Source organism: Malus domestica, chromosome 07 (assembly GCF_042453785.1).
Source record: "Malus domestica chromosome 07, GDT2T_hap1".
NCBI classification, from domain to species: domain Eukaryota; kingdom Viridiplantae; phylum Streptophyta; class Magnoliopsida; order Rosales; family Rosaceae; genus Malus; species Malus domestica.
In genome coordinates this window covers 7771762-7784701 of record NC_091667.1, presented here as the reverse complement: position 1 = coordinate 7784701, position 12940 = coordinate 7771762, and the positions used below count along the sequence as shown (strand labels likewise).

Below are 12940 nucleotides of genomic sequence, written 5' to 3'. Positions count from 1 at the left end.
ATACAATCCCTTATATAGCTATATAACCCAATTATAATAATACCCTTCTAACTATATTTCTGTTATATCAATTATTACCCTAAGTTACATAACCATCATTAAATTATCTTTAGTTCAAATTCTTATACCAAAAGAAAAGAACGTGTGTCGCAAAAGTTAAAGAATTATTGTTTAAAGATCATAGGGTTTATATCTTGTAGAAATTGGAATTAGAATTCCAAAATTCTACACTCAGGAGACTGTTTCCACAGCATTGACGCAAACTCTTACATTTGGTTACTTGAACTGCTGATATTTCATCCTAAATTGTTATATAAATTTATGTACAATGTTGTAGAGTATGTCCAACTTGGAAATTTTTTTTGCAGTTGAATTTTTGCAGAAAAATTGTTGCTATTTACTATAAGTAAACGGTCGTTGTTTCATTTAGGAATCTTCAGAACAAAATCTTGGCCGTGATATGAACACCTCTCCATAACATAACTTCTTGATTCTGAACTTTGTCAAAGTAGTAAACTTTTCCAAGAAAGAGTGAAGTGATTTGGGTTGCCTTATGCATGGCTGTTGGCTGTGTTTGCTTCTTTCATGTTTTTGAATGTTAATTTTTTGTAGGCATTAATTTGAAGTTGAAGTAAGATGGGAGGGGGTACAGCCAACAACGATGAGTCTACCGATCACAGAGGGCTGTTTTCAAATATTGCTGGATTTGCTGCTGGACACATGGCACGGCCTGGATCACACCATGGATATCCCCCAGATGGATATCCTCCCCAACATGGGTACCCTGCTCAAGGTGGATATCCTCCCCAAGGTGGGTACCCTCCTCAAGGTGGTTACCCTCCTTCCGTTGGCTACCCTCCATCTGGGTATCTTCGCGGACCTCCCCCCGCTGGATATCCACAAACGGCCTATCCCTCCCCTAGTGGATATCCACCAGCCGGTTATCCAGGTCCATCAGCTCAACATCATTCAGCTAACCGAATCGCTGTCACTTAGTTCTCTTGTATAATTTATGATACGTGAGTATAGTTCATTTTCAATCGTATTGGTAAATTTACCCTCAGCGGTCCTTCCATGCATTTTGTTAATTTCCTGTCTAAAAGAATCTGCAAGTGTCGTAGCAAAATTTTTCATCCTAACAGTCATTTCATGACCCTCCGAGCCTACCCTAGTGTTGTCCAAGAACTGAACCACTCAAGCAATCCAAACTGATGAATGTTTTGTAACTTTCAAGGTTCTTCTCGACCATTATTCTGCAGTTAAATTTGGTTCTAGAAAAGAAAGAAAACAAGGTTTACTGAACCAAAAAGATGCTGATGACCATTCAAAATGAGAATTGATAGAAAGCTGTTGGTAGAGTTACATACACCCTTCTCTTTGTTTTAAAAGATGACGAGCATCAATTTAGGGTTTAATTAAGAATATTAGTGTTTTACATCATTTTATATCTATAGAAATTCATGTAGTACATGTAGTGTTCCCTTCCTCTTCAGGGTTTGGCTATAAGATGTTAGGGGCATGTGCGGAAGATAGGCCCTCACATAAAAAAAATCCTTATATAACAAAGCTAGTTTATATGTCTATAGTTGTATTAATAATGGATCTAAATAGAGCATTAGTACTCGTGAGTTATAGTTCAAATAAAAAATAATTATAAAAACAAAATAAAAAACACATTTAGAGCAAAGCCAACAAAACAAAACTAAAACACATAAAAGTGATTCTCATATACGAAGGTCATTATTTCTCTTATTCATATTCAGATTCTGTAAAACACATAGATGATATCATTTTTTAGGGCCCCTTAAGATTGGAGACCCTGTGCAAGGGCACCTACTTACTTGCACATTCCAAAAGCTGCCGCTGTTTCTCCTTTTTCTTCCGTACAATATGAGGACCGTTAAACACGGCTTATTGCCTAATTTTAATAATATTACATTTCTCCACTAGACCCTGACGAACATCAGATATATAGGAAGATCACAAAAAGGGACTCATTAGTAGAGGCATGGATCATTGCAATTTTCGACTGACGAAAAAACAATATATATTACAGGTCATGGATCACCAGGTATGGGAATGGGGGCCATGTTAGCTGGGGGTGCTGCTGCCGCAGCTGCTGGCTACGGAGTTCACCATCTTGTGCATGGGAGCCACCACGGTGGAAGACATGGTCACGGCGGCTATGGGGGCTTTGGTCATGGAAAGTTCAAACATGGGAAACACGGAAAATTTAAGCTCGGTAAATTTGGCAAGCTTGGAAGTTCAAGAAATGGAAGTAAGAGTTCATCTATTGGATGGTGATTAAAAATTCCAACTTTATACAGGAGTTCACTTTTCTTTTTTTTTTTTAGACTCCAACTTTGTATTAGAGTGTTATTATTGGCACTGTAAAAAAAATTCCAAATTTCTATATTTAAAAAGAAAAATACACTTATGATGAGTGTATTGAGGTTTTACCCTTATTTTGTACTGTATCTTATCTTTCTATTATTTTGGATTTTATTCTTGAAAGCACAATAAACATTAATCTAATATTTTACCGAACCTAGACTTTAATATTGTTTTAGCGTTTTTCATTTTCATAAAACAATTTGATAAACGCATTTTGCACCTGTTTTTGTATTTGCAAAACTAAAAACTGTTTTGTAATTACTGAACGGATCCTAAAATAATATGCAATAGTTTTTTTAATTTTTTTTTAGTTTTGATTTTATTGCGTCAACATTTCTTTTATATCTCTTCCACCATCTTTCCTCCAAACTTCTCCCCCCCCACCCCCCAAAAAAAAAAAATCTCTTCTTTATATCTAACACAAAAATAAAAATAAAAAACGAAATATGCATCAAACTAGCCCTTAATATACTATAGCTCATTTTAGTCGGACCCGTTTCAGAATAATATAACTATTTGAATCGTAGAAATCTAGTTAAGCTCTTATTAGTTAAATAGTAGGCCAGCACTCAGCAGCCAAAGTCTTGGTTGTTGAATGACTTATGCAAATCTTTTTCCTACAGGGAAAAAAATCACAAACATAATTTATGAACAAAATATACAAATAAAAACCAACTCATGCAGTCAAAGTCAAGAATCAACCACCGTTTGATCACCTACTCTCCAACAGGTTTTGCATGGTTCCTGGTCCCTTGCTAGGTTCTTGTTGCTAGTTTTGATATAATTTTATTTCATTTTTCTTGTTTTCCTTTTAATTTATCCAAAAGAATGGAAAGCAAAATTGCGCAACTTTTTGGTTTGCATGTTCCTGGGGATTGAGTGGTTTAGATGAGGGTCCACATGATCCTGCTCTCACATGCACTACAGATGTCCTTATGTGCATATCCCTTTTAAACGATTAAATGTCGCTTTGTTGTGTTGACTACTTGTGGTATTTGGTGACAATGGCTAGATTATAATGCATCTTTGCTTGTTTACAACGCAGTTAATTAGAGCAGTGTGTTTGTTTCTTTGCTTTAATCTATTTTATATAAGATGCTGCGTTTGCTTGCTTGCTTGCGTTCATCTACCCTACAATATGATGAGTTTACTTGCTTTCGTCATTCTAATCATTAAAATAATGCAGTTTGTTAGAGCAATGTGTTTGCTTCTTTGCCTTAATCTACTCTATTAGATGATGTGTTTGCTCGCTTGCATGCATTTGTCTCCTCTTTACAGAGCAGTAGAGTAATTTAAAATGTTATTTTATCAAGAAAAAAAAAAGGCAAGTGATTGGTTTCTACGAATTTCTAGAAGCCATACTTCTATATATGTAATGACAGTTTTCCTTTAGGACATGAAAACTTACTTTGGGTTCTTCGAAAATGAATGAGAATTAGAAAGGAGCATGATATCATAGTTAGAACTTAGAATGGAAAGGTTGATCAAGCCAAAGGCGATGCTCGAATGGGTTTTCCTAATTGTCACTGCAGTACCTAATTTTTAGCACACTTTTGGACTTTAGGTCAAATAATACATCAAAGTAGAGTCGATGGCTCTAAAAAATACATTTGTAAGAGTTTGAAATCAAATTAGGAGTTCGAGACCTTTGTTCGTTTCTACTAGACCAACCTCATGGGGTTAATTTTGAATCATTTAAAATGCATCTGTCATGCATGCTAATTAAATATTAAGAATGTTTGTTCTAAATTCGAATCTTTTAACAACTTATTAAGTTGTATAAATATGTCGAGTATTTTCTAATAAGACGGGGCATGTGGACTTGTGGTTTGGGCGAGGAAGATGCATGTTAGCTTGCTGCTGATAATGTGAAGCAGTCACTCTCTTCATTTCTTATTTGTGGGAACTAGTCACTTTCAGCAATTAGTCAACTGTCTTGCGTTTCCATTGCTGAAAACAATTGGGTTAAATTAGAAATCAACATGATTATAAGCTATAAGTTATATCATTATTAAATTAGATATATACGTCATTATAAGGTATATCATGCATCATCTAGTTATCGTTAAAGGAAAATTTTAGGAAACATACTAAATTTGGGGTGAGCGTAATCTAGTTTGGATCGATTTCAATGACAGAAACATGTTATAATTTAATAACTATTTTTTTTTTCAAGTTTTAGTTTTTTAATTTTTAGCTTTTAGTTTTTATTTTTTTAACTAAAAACTTGTTTGGCAACTAGTTTCAATTTTTGGTTTTGAAAAAATTAAAAACAAAAAATTAAAAGTCGTAGTTTTGAAAACTAAAAGAGTAGATTTAGATTTAGATTTTCAGTTTTTCTTTTTTCTCATTCAATATTGAAGGTAGTTATCAAACGAGTTTTCAGTTTTTAATTTAAAATATATATATATATATATATATATGAAAACAAAAACTACAAATTGGCAAGTGATGAATTGTTATAGTGGTTAGGACATTCCTCGTTAATCCACTGCATCTTCTCGCCTCCCCTTAGAGTAAGAATATTGCTTATACTAAAAAAAATTGCAAATTGAAAACGATGGTTAACAAAGGATCTATTAGCAATACACCCTGAATTATGCATCTTGACCTACTTTACTGTATGAACTTTGAATTTGGTTATGAGCTTTCCTAAATTTCAAATCGTGTCAATATTCCTACCGTCGTTTGCACTATAAAAGCATTACGATTATGTACCATCCTATACACACTTTATGGTGTCATTTTGCGTTGGAACTTTGTGTGAGCTACCTCTTCAAACTCTTCTTTTAAAGATTTTGCTTTGCCTATTGGCTCTATTTTTTTCAAAAGACAAGAGAAAAGTGGCTTTTTTCCCATCCCCATTCCCCACCCTTGCTTCACCCACGGTGTCTGTCTGCACTCCCTGCCAAATGAAAACGAATATTAATTTTGTTGGACTTGGATTGTTTGCGCTCCCCATCTCATACCCTTACATGTTCTCATATATTATGTGATTATGGTTAAGCCACGTCAACATTTTATATTGATTTTTTATAAAAATAATAAGACAAAAAACAATTGGAATATAAAATGTTGACGTGGCTTAACCGTAATCACAAAAAATAGGAGGACATGGGGAGGGTATGAGATGGGGAGGGCAGACAATCTATATCCAATTTTGTTTAGTCCTTAACCATACATGCGCATCAAGTCTCTTTGCAATTTTTTCTTTTCTTTCAATTTTCCAATCTTTCCATTTCAATTGAATGTTTAAATTAACTATCACATGATCTTCAATATTGTACTTTAAGGTAATTAAAACTTTGAATTTACATTTTTCTTTTCAATAATTTATTATTCAATGGATTATTTTAATATTTGATTTGTTAGTGTGATGTTGATTCAAGGAAAAAAAAAAACAATTGGCTTTGTTAAATTTATTATACTCGTCAATCAAGTTTTATTGTTCTTTACTCTCTTGATCATCAAGTTTTATTGCTCTTCACTCTCAATCTTAAACTCTTGACTACAAATGTTTAGTACATTTGCGTCTAAAAATGTGAGACGTATAATATTTAAGTAATGTTTGTCTATTTATCTTCTTTTGATATTCATTTTTAATGATATTTGATGTGAAATAACTTTTTTTTATGTATTTAACGAATTTTTTTTTACACATATCAATGTACAAAGAACCGAAAATCAGAAAACATTAAGCCTCAATGCGAAAACTTATCTAGGACCGCAAACCTGTGCCACTTTTTTAACTCAATGCATCTCAATTTCAACTCTTTCATTTTTTTAGTCTAACTTATTAATTAGTACTAGGACCGCAAACCTATGCTACTCTTTTAACTCAATGCATCTCAATTTCAACTCTTTTACTTTTTTAGTCTAACTTATTAGTGAGAGTAATAATAAGTAATCTGAAAAAAAAACATGAGAAGAGGAGATGAAGTCAGAGTTGTCAAAGAAAATTAGAATAGGGAAGGGACCGATTGGAGGGAGGGAATTCAACTGCTAAGCAAACAAGTGTTGGTTACAGCTGTATTCACGACCACCGCTATCCCTCTCATCTGCTCATCTCTTACTAATATTTCTTTAATTCATTAAATAATAATCCATGTATTAGTAATAATAACACAATAATCATCTTCACTCTCGTGGTCACTGGTCACCAGAAAATAAAGTTATCTTTTTGGCAAAAAAAATAAAAAATAAAATATGCGGCATTGGATTTGATATTGAACGTCAAAATTAAAGTGCATTTTTAAATCACTAAATAATTAAGAGAACGTTTAATTTTATATATTTATTTTCACATGATGTCAGCCCATTTTTATTTATGATTTTTTGTCGAGAGATTGTTACTTTTTTTTTTTTTAAGCAAAATTTTATACCAAGAAAAAAAAAAGCTTGAAATATCTTATAAGATAATGTTTGCCGTAAAGTATATTTTTGTTTTGGAATATCTTATAAGATAATGGTTGCCGGGGTCACAATTTACGTTGAAGGAGTGGTTTCCACCCATTTCAATTCACTATATCGCTTCTCTTCTAAATTATTCAATCTAAACTGCTAAAATAAATAAGAAAATGCAAGAGGTGAGAAGATGAGTGCAAAAATGACTGATGTGGCCTTTTTACTGTTGTGATAACTTGTGTTATTTTTTGGTTCAACGTTATTTCTTGGTTCCAAGTATATGACACTATAAGCATGACAAAATATTGCCATGTAAACGAGAAATTTTTTAGTGTACCGAAAATAAGGCACGATAAAACGAGTGTAATATTAAAGTGGGTTAGAAACTTGAAAAAACAATTACAATTACTTGGATTATGATATTTTGTGTAACAAGTCGTGTTATTAGTACATTAAAAATTTATTTTCCATATATACGAAAAGGAGATTATTTTCATTTAATTTGTTTATGAATTAAATAAAGAAAACACCGGGAATTAAAATGAAAGTAAAATACGTTATATAGTGATGACTGATGCAGGTGGAGCTCTGGTGTGCTGTGTGTCCTTTTGATCCCCCCACAGCCTACTACGTGATATCCAAAGCCGACTCACAGTACAGTAAGACACCCAACAGCAGCAGTTCCCACTTCCCATCTCTTTCTCCCTCTGTGTGTGTGTGTGTGTGTGTGTGTGTGTGTGTGTCTCTCTCTCTCTCTCTCTCTCTCGCTCTCTAGTGTTGCTGCTGAAGTTCACATCAATCATTTACTCATATATTTATTGCACCCACATTCGGTTCGTTCCTTTTCCCTAAAAGAAGAGCAAGAGATTTGTCCTATTGGGTAATCCAGTTTTTGTCGTTTCTCTCTCTCTCTCTCTCTCTCTCGTCCTTGTTCTTGTTCTTGTTTTGTTGGGACTTCTGGTTCTCTGCTGCTCAATCAGTGGTTTTATTTCAGCTGCGCAATATTTAGGTACTCCCGCAATTCTCATCTCTTTTTCTCTTTTGTTTTTGTTCTGTCGTGATGCTTGCAAATTAACTTTGTTTGAGTGACTCTTGACTCTGCTTTTTTATCTGTACTCTTAATGTTTCTGATATTTTGGGGGTTCCATTGTGCTGAATTGTGTACTTTGTATGGAAATTTTTTGTGGGTTGAGCTTAGTTTGATGAAATTTGAATTGGGTTGAGCTTAGTGTGTTGAAATTTGAACTGTGTTGGTTGGCTTGTTTTAGCTTCAATGGTCTGTTGGATGCATGAGTTTTGTTGTTGAGTATGTTAGTTACTAATTAGTAGTTATCCACTTGCCCCGCTAATTCAACTTCTGATTAAGGGAGGGTTCTGAAATTTATTGGTTTGATTAGTCGTAGATTTCTATGCAACTGATTCTTAGAAGCCTAATCTTTGCTGTTCTGATGGGAAACTGGACGAGACGATACGAGTAATGGAAATTTTTAGATTCAGGTCAATCCACACAAAAAGCTTCATAATTTGAACACAGCCAAGACAATCTGCTTAGGTGAAGCATTGTTGACCTCATTGATTTGTTACTTTCTTAGATTTTGTAAGTGCATCTTCTTTTCCCTGTTTATCTGTATAGAGTGGACTGTGGTTGGCTTGAATTTAAAGGAATGCCAAGTTGGTTTTAGGTAAATGTAATTTGACCAGAGTTTACTAAATTAGTGTGAAATTGAGTCGAAGACTTGTCACATGAGGTAAAGAGGGCAAGTCAATTGCGTCCTGTGAACAACCCTTACAAATGACACGAGATGTTTTACCCGGAATGGAAACTTATCTGTTGTTAAATTGGCTTGAATGTTTATTTATTTAAATGGAAACCCTGCTTCACTTACTGGCCAGTGTTTGATAAAACGCCAAATGGGCCTTATATTCATTACTTCTTCACCAATAACATCGCTCTTTGTATAAATGCATAACTAATTGTGTGTATGAGATACAACGCGTGGCATGCTGCTATGGTGTATATTGAATCCACCCGTATAATAACTCATGTACAATCATTAATACAGTATGATGGGTTAAAGTTCAACATTTAGGACTTATGTATTAATGATTCTACATGAGTTATTATATGGGTGGATTTGATGCACTGCGTCAGCATGCTACATGGTCCATCAGATAGCACAGTAACTTCTGTATAAATGAACTGAAACAGTGTGAAAGTATCTTATATTAAGAACGTATAGATGCACTACGCCAGCTTTCTTTCTCTTAGTAGTTTTATGTTTATAAATCCTTCTAAGAAAAAGGTATGATCCTATCTTTTGTTAGTATCTTCCTTATATATGGGAAATCTAGCAGAAAACTAATCATGTGTATAAAAACTATTTTGAGCTACAATTCTCAAGGCCTGAAGCCGAATTCCATCATTTATAAATTTGGGTTTGTGACATATAATCCAAGTCCACTGAAGTAATTGTATTTTTTTTTCTTTCTGTATAACATCATCGAATAATTCGTTAGAAAGTCATTAACTTCATTAGGAACATTACATTACGTTAGTTGATTTGTAGCGAGACTGTTTGATAATGAATGTTCTGGGATATTGCGTGAATTGTCAGATAAAATCCTGAATATGATTTGGCATTAGTTCGAAATTAAATTGATCAATTACAGCTCTGCAGCTGTGCAAGTTAAAGACTTTGTGTAGCTTTGAAGTTAAAGACTGTGTAGCTTTGAAGCCGGGTTCTTGCATACAATCAAAGCTTCTTCTTGCTGAAACCGACTATGGGTTGTTATTTGTAGTTCTCCTTTGATTTATTCCACCCAATTGATTTATCTGCTTCTATGACTTGTAATGAAATATTGAGGAATCTCTTATTGGCGTGCAAAGCTTTGATTATTTTCTCACTGTAGCCCCCTTATATGGCAGGGAGTTAGTTCTGAGAATTCGCTAAAAACTGAAAAGCAAAAATCAGATAATGTTTTTTACTTATGTTTCTATTTTGGAGGTGAGCTATGCCAAAATTGTAATGTTACCTGCTTTGGTGAGGTTTAGAGCTATATTAGAGGTTTCAGATCTTTCTCTCCTGGTCTTATAGTGTTGTTTCTCGACGTTGTTGTCTAAATACTTGTGGTTCTCCACTGAATGTCCATATCTGGCTCTGTTGTCACTCCATATCCGTTCAGTTTATTAAAGTTGAGAAAATTGGATCGAAATGGTGAAAGTCACAGATCCTGTTTAGATATTCATAACAGTACTTGTTTTTACTTGTTTATTCTTCAAATATTAAATAGTTATTGTCATGTGGATTGTTAGGCATCTACTAAGGCGCAAATGGTCAAGGGATTTGAAATTTTCAACAATTGTTGAGACCTCTGAGTACATAAGGAACGGTCACTGTGGATGAATATACCTAAAACCTTCTGTTTCTCATCTTGCCAAAAGCCTTCGGCGGCCTTTCAGATAGTATTTACGTTTTTCTAATGCTGTCATGTTGAGCACTATAACAACGTTTTTTTTAGATAATAATAAAAGCAATATTTATTATTCAATTTTGTTGACTTAATGTGATGCTGTCTTTATGCTTTCCTTTTATTGTAGAAATAGGACCCTACAAAGAGAAACTCTTAGTCCCCCACATAACAGTTTAACACCCTATGACATTGATATGCCATCGAATTTCATTACTTAATTTTTTGTTATCTAATTGTCACTATTCTGTTGATGCCACAGGTTGTCCAAGATCATGGCTTTAGATATAATGGGGAAATTTTTGTGACCAGAATGGATCCTCAGGCTTTCATTAGGTTGTCAATAGGCTCACTTGGACTAAGGATTCCTGGAACACCTTTAAAGTCTGAAAAATCTGGTATTCATGCATTCTCTTCCCCATATTCGTGTGAAATTCGCCTTCGAGGATTCCCTATGCAGACAGCATCAATTCCCTTAGTATCTTCTCCTGAAGCTGCTACACCTGATTCTCATAGCACTGCCTCCAGTTTTTATCTTGAAAAATCTGATATTAAAGCACTGCTGGAACCCGGCTGTTTCTACAATCCTCATTCCTGTCTGGAGATCGCTATTTTCACTGGGAAGAAGGGATCCCACTGTGGTGTAGGGACCAAAAGGCAGCAAATTGGGACATATAAGCTTGAGGTTGGTCCTGAATGGGGGGAAGGAAAGTCAGGGGTTCTTTTCAGTGGGTGGATAGCAATCGGCAAAAACAAGCAGGAGAATGGAAAATTGAGTGCGGAGCTTCATTTGAGAGTAAGATTAGATCCTGATCCGAGATATGTTTTCCAGTTTGATGATGTGACAAAACTTAGTCCTCAGATAGTTCAGCTTCAAGGCTCCATTAAACAACCTATTTTCAGCTGCAAGTTCATCCGAGACAGGTTATGTGACTTATTTTAACTTTATAACTTACAATACTTGTTTAACATTTTTGAGGAGGCTACAGTTTAAGATTTCAGAACTTTTGTTTGTCAAAAGTTTATATTGGTTCTAGATTCTTGTTCGATGAACAAGGAATGCCGAGTTGTATGGTTTTGACTGCATTAGTTTCAAGCGGCAATTTGTCGTTTTAAATTTACAGATTGCAGTGTTAGATACAACTTGGCGGTGCCTAAAAAAAGTTTGTTGATTATCTTGCCACATCATTGTCATACGGTCTTTTGTATTAAAAAACTCACTGTACTAGTGTCATTTTCCCGAGTCCCCTTGTTTGCCTCATCACAAAACAGCTTCTTTCTTATTTTCTATTTGATTTTCAACATGTGCCTTGTCAGGAATCAACGTGACCTACAATGTTACATAACAAATTTCGGATTAATCAGAACATTTTAGTTTTATTAATGAATATCCAGGAAGTATTCGATACAGTATCCAACGCTCCAAATTTCCTTTCTTGCTATGAACAGTTTGGTTTTCTAATTTGAATTCACAATTGTGTCGATGTAGTTTTTGATAGTTTAATGAATATACAGGGTTCCCCAGGTGGATCCATTGAGCACATACTGGTCAGGTGCTGCTAACAATCCTGATCTGGATACAGAGAGAAGAGAGAGAAGGGGATGGAAGGTGACAATACATGATCTCTCTGGCTCGGCTATTGCAGCGGCCTTTATAACAACCCCATTTGTTCCAGCAACAGGATGTGATTGGGTTGCAAGGTCCAACCCAGGAGCTTGGTTGATTGTTAGTCCTGATGCTTGCAGGCCTGATAGCTGGCAGCCATGGGGAAAGCTTGAGGCATGGCGTGAGCGTGGCATCAGAGACTCCGTTTGCTGTCGATTTCGCCTTCTGTCAGAATGCCAGGAGGCTGTGGACCTCTTCATGTCTGAAATCCGTATCAATGCTGAAAAGGGTGGAGAGTTTTCCATAGACACAGACAAACAGATGCAGGCAGCAGCGGCAACAGCAGCCGCCAGTCCGATACCAAGCCCACAAACCAGTGGAGACTTTGCAGGTTTGTATCCAGATGTTGGTGGTTTCGTCATGAGCTGTAGAGTGCAAGGGGAAGGAAAAGCCAGCAAGCCATTGGTACAACTAGCAATGAGGCATGTGACTTGTGTGGAGGATGCCGCCATCTTCATGGCTCTTGCAGCTGCAGTTGATCTCAGCATAGAGGCATGTAGACCCTTCCGGAAGTTGAGGAAACCCTCCTGCCCTTCTATATGATTCCGTGCACACAAAACAGCTATAGTTTTTATTGATTGATGTAACATCTGGCATTGTGTACAGGAAAACTCTTATTTAGAACTCTCAAAGATTGTTTAAGTACTCATTCATGGTAGCAGTAAGCCAACACGGCGTCGTTATACATCTCGTTGGGCAGTATGCTATTTTATCATGGGAGGATAGGCTTTGGGAAAACATAAAACTTTTTTCTTATAAATCGAACTGAAAACTTGGTGAATTTCTTCATTTCCTCAGAGAAAAACCCTAAAAGCCTAGGAAATTCTAGAGTCGTTGGCCCTTAAGCAGAATTAGGTGCCCGAAATTCGTTTAGGCCAATACAGTTGGATGCCTTGATATGCAAGAAAACTTATGTATCACCGGTTGTGGGTTGTATGCAACTGGTTACACGTACAATTTTCTGTTGTTAAGCAAATGTTCAACGAGGAGTACACGGTAAAACCAAGA

General features: G+C 35.4%; 2 protein-coding genes across 3 annotated transcripts; both read left to right on the top strand.

The window, feature by feature from the left end:
- The first annotated feature begins 636 nt into the window (after positions 1–636).
- On the top strand, positions 637–2304 carry LOC114825829 (glycine-rich protein A3-like). Its single transcript, XM_029104847.2, has 2 exons — positions 637–949; positions 2057–2304. The coding sequence occupies exons 1-2, from the start codon at positions 637–639 to the stop codon at positions 2302–2304; spliced, it is 561 nt and encodes a 186-aa protein (XP_028960680.2).
- Positions 2305–7218: 4914 nt separating this feature from the next.
- LOC114825989 (uncharacterized) lies at positions 7219–12619 on the top strand. Of its 2 annotated transcripts, XM_029105458.2 has the most exons (4): positions 7219–7807; positions 10112–10198; positions 10529–11190; positions 11782–12619. In XM_029105458.2, exons 3-4 carry the CDS (start codon positions 10580–10582, stop codon positions 12473–12475), a joined length of 1305 nt encoding a protein of 434 aa, XP_028961291.1. In that variant the 5' UTR covers positions 7219–7807; positions 10112–10198; positions 10529–10579; the 3' UTR covers positions 12476–12619. The 2 variants fall into 2 exon arrangements, with proteins under 2 accessions (XP_028961291.1, XP_028961293.1); XM_029105460.2 differs by lacking the exon at positions 10112–10198.
- Positions 12620–12940: the final 321 nt, after the last annotated feature.